General features: G+C 59.4%; 1 protein-coding gene across 1 annotated transcript; it reads left to right on the top strand.

The window, feature by feature from the left end:
- Positions 1-7,778: 7,778 nt before the first annotated feature.
- Positions 7,779-10,430, top strand: PHLDA3 (pleckstrin homology like domain family A member 3). Its single transcript, XM_019750945.3, has 2 exons — positions 7,779-8,492; positions 9,840-10,430. Exon 1 carries the CDS (start codon positions 8,063-8,065, stop codon positions 8,447-8,449), a length of 387 nt encoding a protein of 128 aa, XP_019606504.3. The 5' UTR covers positions 7,779-8,062; the 3' UTR covers positions 8,450-8,492; positions 9,840-10,430.
- Positions 10,431-11,790: the final 1,360 nt, after the last annotated feature.

The following is an 11,790-nucleotide window of genomic DNA, read 5'->3' as shown; positions in this document are numbered from 1 at the left end:
AGAACTTCTCCCGGCTTGGAAAGCCCCGGCGTGAGGGGGAAACACAGCCAGAGAAACTTTCCTGTGGAATCCAGAAATCTCCCTCCTGCCCAGGAGTGGGGGTAGGAGGCGGGGATTGGGTGGGGGGTGGGTTGGAGGGGCCTCCCTCACTCCTCGCTCCCTCTATGCTCTTAGGGTCCCGCCTTTGTCCCTCCAGTTTTCTATAATGAAATACTCCAGATTGGTGGTCTATAAACAACAGAAATTTATTTCCCACATTCTGGAGGCTGGAAGTCCAAGGTCAAGGCCCCCACACATTCAGTGTCAAGTGAGAATCTACTTCCTGGTGGTCTTCTCACTGTGGCCACATGATGGAAAGGGCCAGGGAGTTCCCAGGGGTCCCTTTTATGGTATAAGGACACTGGTCCCTTTGGAAGGCGTTTCCCTCACAACCAAATCACCTCCAAAGACCCGACCTCCTATCACCGTCACTCTGGGGTCAGGATTTCAACATGGATTTTGGGGGGTACACAGACATTCAGGCTATGGCAGCCCCCACAGCCAAGCCCATGGAAGGCTCAGCTGTTTGTAAATGAGCTTCTCTGAGGGGGTCACTTCATCTAGGGATCCTGTCCCGTGTTTGGGGCTGGGCTTCTCTGCCCTCACTGTGAATTCACAAACAATATGCAACAAGCAGATGCTTTAACAACCAGCCTCCTGGGCATCATGCCCAGATGAGCAGATCCAGCTGTGGCCTTGGCGACACCCCCTCTTGACACTGGGAATGGGACCTAAATGAGTATAGGACCAACCTATAGTGAAGAACAAGAGCAAGCACCAGGTGTCAGGCAACAGAGCTGTGGCAGGTTAGAGGGCCGTGCCGCCCAGATGAGAAACGCTGGCAGAGCAGGCGGGGAGGCCTGGAGGGGCACCTGCCCAGTGCCCCCACCCCACAGCCCCACCGCTGAGTTGCAGGGGGGTCAAGGGCTCCTTCACCTGGCTAACCTCTGTAGGTCCAGCCCAGGCCCTGGCCAACCCCGGGGTCTCCGGGAAGGATTTGTGCGTGGAGAGGAGGGGTGGATGGACGGTGGTTCCACACACAGCGGGATCACCCTGCTCTGGGAGAGGCCCACAGGAGGGGCCAGGAGGGGAGTTTCGGACCGAAATTGGAAACCGGCTGCCCTCTGCTGGCTGCTGGGGCGGACCTCTGCACCCCAGCCCGAGGCCTTTGCCTGCCTCTCCTACCCGAGCTATGAGCCTCGGGACCACCCATCTTTCAGAGCAGCCCCGTGGGGGGAGAGGGCTGGACACACCTCCTCGGAGTGAAACCAGGGTAAAGGCAGAGGTCAGCAAGCTGGGGCACCGGCCAGGAAGCACCCTGAGGGCAATGTGGTGTGGGAGGGGCGGGAGGTCTCCTCTCCGAGGGAAGGGAGGGGCACCCTGGGCGGCGGCGCTGTGCCAGGAGACACCAGGTGGCGCTGTGGGTCGGAGCACGAGACCCGCACCCCATCCGCACCCGCCTCCTCTCCCCACGCGCCCTGCCGGGGAGGATTTGCCGCTAATGCGGCCTGCGGCGCGCCACACCGTGGAACTGACCCATAGGAAGTGGGAAGGATCTTAGTGTCCATTCAGGCATTTCTCTTCTCGGTTGCCAGGACTCTGAGCTAGGGCCCCGGGGCTCTCCCAGGGCGGCTTGATGGAGAAGAGCTGACCTCCTGATGGGAGGCCGGCCCAAATTCGGGGAGCTTCCCCTCTCCCAGGGCCTAGCAACCTGTTTGCATCGCGGGAGAGCTGAGGATGGAGACACCAGAGGAGCCACATGGAGGCATGAGCTCAGGAGGAGGGAGATGGGGGTTTAGCTGCTGCTACATGTGGGAACAGTTAATCCCCGAATAGGGCACAGAAATCCTGTGGAAGGCGCAGGCACCCAGGAGATAGAACGGTGAGCGAGGGCCACGGCAATAGCGAGCGTCTATTGAGCGCGTACTCTGTGAGGGCACCGTCTACACGCCCTCTTGTTTGAATCCCACGTGAGCGCTATGAAGTGGTTCTGTGATGGATGGCCCCTTTATCGTGGAAGAGGAAGCTGAGATTCGGGGAATTTTGAGGTGACTTCGTCCAAGGCACTGGCAAGCGGTGGAGCCAAGGCTGGAACCAGCTGTGTGACTTGGGGCTCGTCCCCTCCCCTCTGGGTGTCAGCCGCTCCTGTGTGAAGTGGAGATGTTGGCCTCAGTTAACGCTACAGGAGCGATTCTCAGGCTGTGCTGTGCCCTGAACCTCCCTCCCGGGGACCTTGTTAAAATGCAGATCCCATGCAGGCGTGTAGGGTGGGGCCTGAGACCCGGCATCTGTCAGCAGCTCCCAGGGGAAGGTGGTGCTGATGTTGTGACCCTGACCACACCAGAACAGCCAGGCTCTGAGGACCTGCCCGATTCCCGTTCTGAGTTAGTGGGCGGCCTGGGAAGACTCGCCCCAAAGGCCAGGAAAATTCCGGAAGCGGACTGTCTGAGTACAGCCCTTCACGATCCCTCGTGCCTGGACAAGTCCTGGTGCCTTTTGGGAAGCGCCTGCCCCTGAACCTCTGCGTTTCCACTCCACTGACCATGGCCTGACTGCTCCAGGGTTCACAGGCTTGGTCCTGGGCCTGGGAGGTTGTCTCTCCCCGCCTCCTGGGGTCACCCACCGGTCCCCCAGTGGCCACACTGTGAGTGCTGCAGCGCTGGTCACACATACGCTCCAGCCCTATCTTCTGGGCACGTGTAGGGCTACATTTCTCCGCCTCCCTTGAAGTGAGATGTGGCCACGTGCTCGCTGTGGCCTCTGAATTAAGATGGGGATTGTCACTTGCAGGCAGGAATCTTTAAGAGCCACCGTGTGCGTCATTGCAACCCTTTTCCCAATCACTGAGGGTATCGTTCACCATCCCATGCACTTACCGTGTGTTGTTGTCCTAACTGAAGACCTTAAATGTATGAACTCATTCAGTGTCAGTCACCCCGTGAGGTGGGTGCTGTTCTATCCCCATTTACAATTGGTCTGTATGCCCGATCTGTGAGCAGAACCCCCCTCACCATGTGAGGATGTGTGGGTGCGTGGATAGCCTTTGCTGGATCCGACCTTTGGGATGTGGGGTTTGTTGGTGGAGCATAACCTAGCCTCACCTCACTGGCACGCACAGGCACGCCGTGATAGAGGGCTTTCACCTTCGGCGCTGCGTCCAGGACTGGGGCCATGTTTCTGCAAAGTCATGATTGTGGCCTGTCACAGAGCTAATGCTCACTCTGGGTCCTCTTCAGTAGGAGGGGTTCCCTGAGGACGGGAACGTCACCTCCTCTGCCAGCCCTCACTAAAGAGAGAACTGCAAGTCTGTCCCCAGGGCCTGGCTCACAGACACCTAACTCGCATCTGTGGCCAGGTTTGCACAGCCATTACTGGCAAGTTGATTAGGCCACTAGTTCTCTGGATATCAGCCAGTTTTCTTCAGATGTCCTGTCCCTCAGCCCAGGGTCCCGAGAACAAGGGTCATTCCCAGGTGGCCCCTTTGCTTCTATGACATGGGCGTCCAGATGCCAGCATGACATGGGAAAAGGGAAACCTCTACAGGCTTCAACCTGAACCCCCAGCCCACAAGTCCAGTCTCTGCCAGACCCAAGCTGAGATCAAATGTCTTCAAGCCCAGACTCAGCCCCGTCTGAGAGGGGGCATTGGGCACTCTCAAGACCAAAGGGATCCCTGGTGAATCAGGAAAGTTATTGGGCTGGAAAGCGATTAAAGAGTTGAGCGTGGGAGGGAATTTCCACTGGGAGTGCCAGGCCCAGGAGCAAGCCTAGGCCAGCCGTCTGCAGGGTGCTGCTCAGCTCAGGTCTGTTGCAATGGTGCCTGTAAAACCCCAATCCTTAGAGATGTGAAACCTTGATCCGTTTCTTCTTCTACTTCCCTTTAGAGGAAGAGATCCCAGGAAACCCCACAGCCCTGGAACAGAGGGCCCCATGTCAAAGGGCTATGGTCAGGTGACACCCACCATGGGGAGCTGAGGGAGAGGTCAGCTGCGGGGTCTCCCAGGGAGAGGAGGGCAGAGGGGACAGGTGGTCTGGAGGGTGAGTGCAGAAGCCCAGAAGGGAGGGGGAGCAGGGCTGTGAGCAGATCTGGCTTCCATTCTGGTTATGTGGGGAGGGGCTACCTGACCACAAGTCAGGCTGCAGAGGAAGTGACAAGCTACTCTTGTCTCACCTAAAGGGGAGACCCCATACACCAGCCAGGCTTTCTTGCAAATCTAAGACAGGCCAGAGAGGCTTCATTTTAAGGACACTGAGATCAGAGAGGGGGAGGACCTTTTTAAGGTGTCACAGAGCTGAGGTTCTGACATGGCACCCTCGCCTTCCTCTGCACAAGCCGGTGGGCTCCTGAAAACCCAGGTCGCTGGGCCCCAAACCCAGAGTTTCTGACTTGGCAGGGCTGGGGTGGAGCTTAGAATGTGCATTTCTTTTCTTTCATTTTTTTTTAAGAAGGGCACAGCTCACAGTGGCCCATGTGGGGATCGAACCGGCACCCTTGGTGTTATTAGCACTGTGCTCTAACCCCTGAGCTAATTGGCCACCAGAATGTGCATTTCTAACACAATCCCGGGGACGCTGCTGCTGGGGCCCACTTTGAGATCCGTGCTACCTGAACTGTGTTCCATGTTCTAACAGCACCAGTGTCCCGGGGCAACTTCTAGAAATGCAGAATCTCAGGCTCCACCCAGACCTCCTGAAACAGAATCTGCATTTACAAGATCCCCAGGCAATCTGTTTGCACGGTTCAGTCTGAGAAGCACTGGTCCACCTCACACAACTGGTCCCCATTGATGTCAGATCCAGGCCACCTGGACGAGAGCCGACAGGCCTTGTAGGGTGGGGAGGTTTTGTAGGGCTGCGGGCAATGCCACTGATTTGGCTTTACTCAGAGAGAGATGGGATGGCTCTGGTGGACTGCAAGCAAAAGAGTGACATCATCTTCCTTCAGTTTAAAACGTTTCGCAGTTCTGTGTTGTAAGTCAGGTTGTCCTCAGTGCTTTTTGTATAGATGGAGCCGAACAATGAATAATCACTAGACAGCATTTACAATGGGATGTATAATAAGCTACGTTACTTGTTGTGCCTCCCCGCTTACTCCCATCTGCCTTTCCACCCTGTCCTGGGTGGCCCCCAGTGTGACTCAGGTTCCCTCCTCCACACAAGCGATGGCTCAGACCTACATAGCTAGAGCATGTCTAGTGCACAGTTCCCAGGGACCGCGTGTAGTCTAACCTGGTCCAGCTGAGCTCAGATGTGTCAGCTTTCCTCAGTGGGCAGAGGGAGGCGCCAGGTCTGGGCTGCAACCAAGGGACATTGTGTCAACAGCCCCCTGTGGAGTCAACAAGTAAGAATTAAGCGAGTATCGAGTATCACTGGGGCCAGCACTGCCCAAACCAAGTGCCCCCAAAAGGCCAAGTTAGAGCTCCCGTTGCCAGGGGTGGAGTAGGGGTACCCCGCAGGGAGGGAGCCCCAGTCCCCGTACTCTGCACCCCTGGCTCTCAAAGGCTTCTTGAACCTTCCGATGGCCCAAGTAAGTTATCCACTGGGGGCCTGAGCCTTTTCCAGTTGGGGCTGCCAGGCAAGATGCCAATTCTGGGAAGTGATTTAGAGTGAGTCAGCTGCCCCAGTGCCCGGAGGTCATGAGACTGTAGCACAGGACTCCCAGGTGCCAAGGACCTCCACAGGCCTCTGGGGAGATGTGCTGTAGATGCTTAGGTAGATGTGCCGTGGTGTCATCAACAGAAGCTGGGTGCCCTCAGCCACTCCACACTCCCCTCCCAGTTTTGCCATTTACAAAGCTGTGTGACCCCATCCAGGTGGCTTGACCTCTCTGAATCTCATTTTTCTCCTCAGTAAGATAATAATACCTATCTGTCAGGGGAATCAAACAGCTGGGAGAGGGCTCTGTGACCTTCCAAAGCCCACATGACTGAACTAACCTAGAGCTGGAGGGAGTGTCAGGAGTCCCTGGCCCCGTGTGAGGAAAGCAGGAAGTGACAGAGATGAACCAGTGGGAGCACAGCCTGGTCTAGAGCCCTGGCCCCTCAGTGACAGAACTCTGGATCCTGGCAGGACTGTGCCCTGAGACTGGGGTACTCAGGAGACCCCACGGAGGGATGGGGTATGGGTGGGGCTAGAGAAAGGAGCCACGGGAGGGCAACGCTGGAGGCCAGCTGAGAACTTGGGGGTCCGTAAGTCAGGGCTTGGGCAACTTGAGCTCCCCCCACTGCCGCACTCTGGGCCTCAAGAGACACCTGTCTTGGCTGCCTCCTTTCTCGCATGGTGTTGCCCGCTCTCTCTCCCAGAGGGGGTTAGGGAGCCGGCTGTCCCTTGTGTGGAGGATGTTCCTGCAGCTCCGGGCTGAAGAGCTGTGGATGGGACACGGACAGGACCCCCTATGCCTCCTGGGTTGGGTGCTGCTGGGGAGGGCACCCCACTCCACACTGGACCCTCCTGGCTCCTGTTAGGCTCTGCCTCACTGGGCAGGAAGGTGGAAGCATTGGGTGTGAGTACAAAGAGGCCTCACTGCTGTCATCACATTAGTCCCATAACCATTTGTTATTAGCACGTCAGTGACTAGACCCCTTAGGACACAGGGCCTGGACCACAATGGACGCAGTGGCTACCTTTTTTCCAGCACCTGGCCTCATCCCAGGGTCCCCATCCTCCTCTAGAGGCAATACAAGTGGGGGATTCTGAGAGTTGCCAAGCGCTGCCTGTCTGGCCTTCCACAAATGGTATCTAACTTATCCATCAGAATCCACGAGATAAGAATAAATTCATCCTCCCATGGCACAGAGGAGGAGACTGCAGGACAGAGAAGCTGTCCATGGTGGGCAGGACACAGCAGTGGGGGTGGAGGGGGGAGCTGAGGTCTGAACCCACCTCTGCAAAGCTCTTGTCTTCACATCACACTCTTTCCCAGAACAGGGAGGAGGCCTTCCCCCCTTCCTCCCCCCCCCCCCCAGCTCAGTCCAGGAAAAAGTCCTGTTCTCTCAAGAGCTGGAGTACCAGGCCCATGGGGCCACGTGGCTGAGCCATGGGCCCTCCTAGTGCCTGTGATGGAGCAGACTGCAGGCCGTGACAGCTGCAGGTCACGATGGGGACCCTTCTCCACCAAGAGGAGGCTGAGCGACCTCCAGGGTCCTCTCCTCAGTCACTCTGGCTTCTGTCTGCATGTCTCCCGCTCTCTGGGGATGGGGGTGGGAGAAGAAGGGGTAAGTCCCTCGTGCCAGCAGAGACAGCGGTGGGCAGCCTCCCGTGTCCTTACAGAGAAATCTGCCGCTGGGGAGGAACCCAACTTAGGCTTCCCCGTTTTCCTGACCACACAGTGCCAAGCGGGAGCTGGCTAAGCTGGGTAAGGGGGCAGAGGCTGGGAGGCCAGGCCTGCCGCGGTCCGGGAGCATCCCCCAGCTGTCTGGAGCCCACCATGCAAGTCCCAGACGGTGCTCCTGCGAGACCGCGGCGCAGGCCTACGTCCGTCACGAGCAGTGACCCCCTCCGTCCCCCACTACCGCCCCCTGCGGCCAAGGCCTGCAGGAGTGTGGTTCCAAGAAGCGGCAGGGAGGCCAGAAGGCTGGGGCTGTTGGGTAAGCGGTACCCTCCCGGTACCGGCCCTCGCGCCCGGCGCCCGGCGCCTCCAGGGCGTGACCGAGCCCCCGTCGGCCCCGCCCCCGGAGCTCTGCCCAGGCGGGCGCGCGGCGCGGCGCGGAGGGGAGGGCTGGAGGGGCAGGAATGCGCAGCGCAGGAGGCAGCGGCGGGACATGTAAGGACAAGTCCCGGGAGCTGCCGCCCAGCGCGCAGACGGAGTCCAGGGGAGCCAGCGAGCGAGCGCGGCGCCAGCGGGCAGCGGACTCTTGGGCGAAGCGGGGCGGACGGGACAGGGGCGGAGAGGACGCTGCAGGCTGAAGTGGGCGAGGGGGGACCAGCGCGGGTGCCGGGACAGCGGTGTCAGCAGGGGCTGCCGGGCGCGGGCGGCCAGAGCGCACGGCCGCGGAGCCCGCAGCGTCCCCGGGCCTCGGGGCCCCATGGCGGCCACGGCGGCGGTGCTCAGGGAGGGCGTGCTGGAGAAGCGCAGCGGCGGGCTGCTGCGGCTGTGGAAGCGGAAGCGCTGCGTGCTCACCGAGCGCGGGCTGCAGCTCTTCGAGGTCAAGGGAGCGGGCGGCCGGCCCAAGGAGCTCAGCTTCGCGCGCATCAAGGCGGTGGAATGCGTGGAGAGCACCGGGCGCCACATCTACTTCACGCTGGTGACCGAGGGCGGCGGCGAGATCGACTTCCGCTGCCCCCTCGAGGACCCCGGCTGGAACGCCCAAATCACCCTGGGCCTGGTCAAGTTCAAGAACCAGCAGGCTATCCAGACGGTGCGGGCCCGGCAGAGCCTCGGGGTCGGGCCTCTCGGTACCCTTGTGTCCTAAACATTCACGCTCGCCACCTTCGCGGTGCTGGGGGTCACACCAGGTAAGCCACCTGGGGGCTGAGCGTTCTTTTCTCTCCTGGCCTCCCGCCTCCACTTGCCCTACGGAGAGGATGGGGGACTCCCGCCAGCATTCCACTTAAAAGCTGGACCATCCAGGGTCAACAGAGTGTAGAGGCCTAGGAGTCTGAGCATGGGAGGTCTGCCCCACCTCCAAGAGCTTGACTTGCCCCTGGGACACCAGGCAGGGGGTCCTGAATGTGTCAGGGGAAGATCCGCACGTGGGCCTTCCCACAGGCTGCTTCTGCCCAGACTCGGGTGTCCGGGTGTCCGCAGCCGGCCTGCACTTTCCCTGAGACGGGCCCCACCAGGGCACAGGGCCTGCACTGTGGCTTTCTGGGAGCTGGGAGAACGAGGGTGGGGTGAGCCGCAGCCTGCCCCTCCTGCCAGGATGAATGCGCCTCCTTGTAGGAAAGTTTGTGCATGGAATCGAAGCAGAAAGACTGTGTCCGTCGTTGGTGGGATCATAAGGGGTTGGGAACAGACAAGGAGCCCCGCTCCCCAGGTTGGGCCTCAGCGGGAGGGCTCTGCCGGCCCAGGCTCTGCTAACCTTTCTTGACAGTGAGCTTTGGGTCCTAGGGTCGAGCTGGTAGGAGACCAGGTGAGTTGGAGATGGGCAGCGCAGGCCAGAGGCCAGGCCACTGATGCCCATGGGTGAGCCTGTCTGCCTGCGCCTGAGTGCCAGTCAGTGCCCGGTGGGGCCAGAAGAGAAGCTGGAGGAGGGTAGGGCCCTGGGACAGGGTGGGTGGATGGGGGCAGGAGGGGGTCATGGTTTGTTATTTGTGATGTCTTAATCCTTCCTGAGCAGTAGGGCAGGGAGTGGGGGTGGTTGTGTGGTTGGGAAGGCCCAGGGGAGGGACCAGGAATAGAACCTGGAAGGTCTGGTCCCAGCCCTGCCAGCCCTGCCAGCCCTGTGCCCTCTGCCCCAGATGCCAATCTCTCCCCTGGGAACTAGGAGCAGGGCTGGGGAAGGATTTGCACCACTCCCGTTCCTCCCCACCCCACTCCTCACTCTCCCTGCCCTTAACAAGGAGAGTCCCGGTGAACCTTGGGGGGTGTCTGTGTGTGGGGCATACACCCCTCCGACCCGCCTGTTAACTCCCTCCCAGTGAGGAACAGTTAGCTGAGAATGGACCCTCGATCCTCAGGCCTCTCAGGCCTGGGAGTGAGGAGCAGGCTCCTTCCTCCATCACAGTGCATGTACATTTTCCGCGTTTGTCCTGGCGTGGGAGAGATGGGTGGGGGGAGGGGGTCTCTGCCATAAAGCAGCCCACAGAGCACACTCGTCACCCAGTGTCTGCTCCTGCCATAACTGCTTTCTTTTCTGCCAGCTTCCCTGCCTCTTTTTGGCTTCATCTGGCGAGGCAGAGCCGGGGTCACGTGCAGGAGGCGTTGGCGCTGAAGGGACAGACGGCCCGGGAAGGACAGAAGCCACACGAGCCGGGGAGGAAGATTCAGGGCCTGGACACTCTGTTACTCAGGACGGACCCAGCTCAGGGCCTTGCAGCCACAGGCCTGACTTGTGTGTCATGATGGAGAGCTGGCACCACCGGCCCCGCCTCCCGGGCTCTGCCGTTTGTTCGGCAGGCTGCTGTTTGTCCCCAGCATGGGATGCTGGGCCTCGGACTCAGGAGGCCAGCCTGGTACACAGAGGAGGGTCTTCTCTGGACTGACCTCGGTGGGGGGAGTGGACCGGCCTGAGGCCCACACTTGGGGGTCTCCTGCTGCTCTGTTCCCTCTGGGACCCCCAGGCCTCCAGGCCTCTCTTTGCACACGTCTTCCCCTGCCTCCTGCCTTCTGCCCCTGGAGGGGGTGGGGTGTGGTGCTCAGCCTGGAGGAGGTGGGTGTGGGGTGGGGGCTGACCATCGCCATTTCATTCCTGTGCCAAAATGAAGATGCCTCACAGAGGGCAGTGATCACGCCGTTCGCTGAGTGAGATTCTTTGCCCACAAAACCCAGTGCTGGGAGCACCCCTCCCCTCACCCCACGTTCCTGACCCATAGCCCGTTCTGAAATCTCCAGCCTGGGTAGGGGGTCCCAGGACACTTGGCCTCAGAGGTCCTAGGAAGGAGGGACCATAAGGCCTGGACGGAGGGATGGCCGACTCAGCCTCTCTTACTGCCTCGTCTCCAGAGGGTGGCCTGCCCTGCAGTCCTGGACAGAGTGGGTCTCTGGTCATTTACACTCAGGCTTTCTACATTTCTACGGTAAATACTACTTACTGGATGGTATAACAGGAATCATTTCAGCACAGGAGAAACTGCTGAAGGGACAGAGAAATAGTGTCCTGAGTTATTATAAAAACGATTGCTTGGGGGCCTGAGGGCTCCATGCCATGGTCGGCAGGTCGTTTCCTTTCCTCCACCATCCACCCACGTCCACCTTCCCTGTGGCAAAGCAGTGGCCTCTTCAGCGTCTCTGGAAGGAGCAAGGAGGCTGAGTGGCCCTCTTCAACACGTTGGCGTCTCTTTAATAACCTCTCGGTGCTTCCACAAACCCGTTTTATCCCCATCAGATTTCTCCCACCGTCCAATCAGGGACTCTGCCCTCTGCCCCAGTCCCTGAGGGTTCTCTGGGGCATCTTGGTCATCGGTTCATGAACTGCGTTTCATAACTGAATGAGAACTGACAAATGACACAGGAATTTGTACAAATGTCTCCTTTATGATCCCATTAGGCTGTGTACCTGTCCCTTGCATAGCTTAGTCCCTCTTCCGTGACAGCCCTGATCAGTGCTGAGAAAGATCTGAGCTCAGCTGGAGTGCTGTGATCCATTGGTCATGTCTGCCATGGGCTTTGGGAGAAGAGTGTGTGTGTGGGAGAATGGCAGCACTTAAGTCGGGGATGGAGGGGGTGGAGGGATGGTGCTGGCCGCCCCTTCCTTGATTTGAGCTACGTGAGTAGGATAGGGTGAGCTGTTCTGTCCTCCAGCCTCGAAAACAGCATCCTTGCTTTTCCAATCAAGCCCAGAGGTGGGGATTCTGGCAGAAAGCGGGTGCCCAGGCCCTCAGAATGGGGGAGTGTTTGTGAGTAGGTGGGATCAGGATGTAGGCACACCCACTCAGCAAACGCCTCCTAAGTGCCTCCTGGGTAGGCGTTGGCCTGGGCATTGGTAATTCAGGTGACCCCTGACCTGAGAAGCCCAGAGACTACTGGGGAGATAAAATGCCAGCTGGCGTCGACAGCTGGCCATGAGCAGCCGGGAACAGCAGGCACTGCCTCCTCTGCCTGTAGCTTCCTGAGGCTCCAGAAACTCTCAGCACACAGACGGGCTCACACACC

Source organism: Rhinolophus sinicus, chromosome 6 (genome assembly GCF_057876585.1).
Source record: "Rhinolophus sinicus isolate RSI-liver-muscle chromosome 6, RSI-T2T, whole genome shotgun sequence".
In the NCBI taxonomy this organism is placed as follows: domain Eukaryota; kingdom Metazoa; phylum Chordata; class Mammalia; order Chiroptera; family Rhinolophidae; genus Rhinolophus; species Rhinolophus sinicus.
The sequence above is the reverse complement of the archived record's forward strand: the minus strand, read 5'-3'. Positions and strand labels throughout refer to the sequence as shown.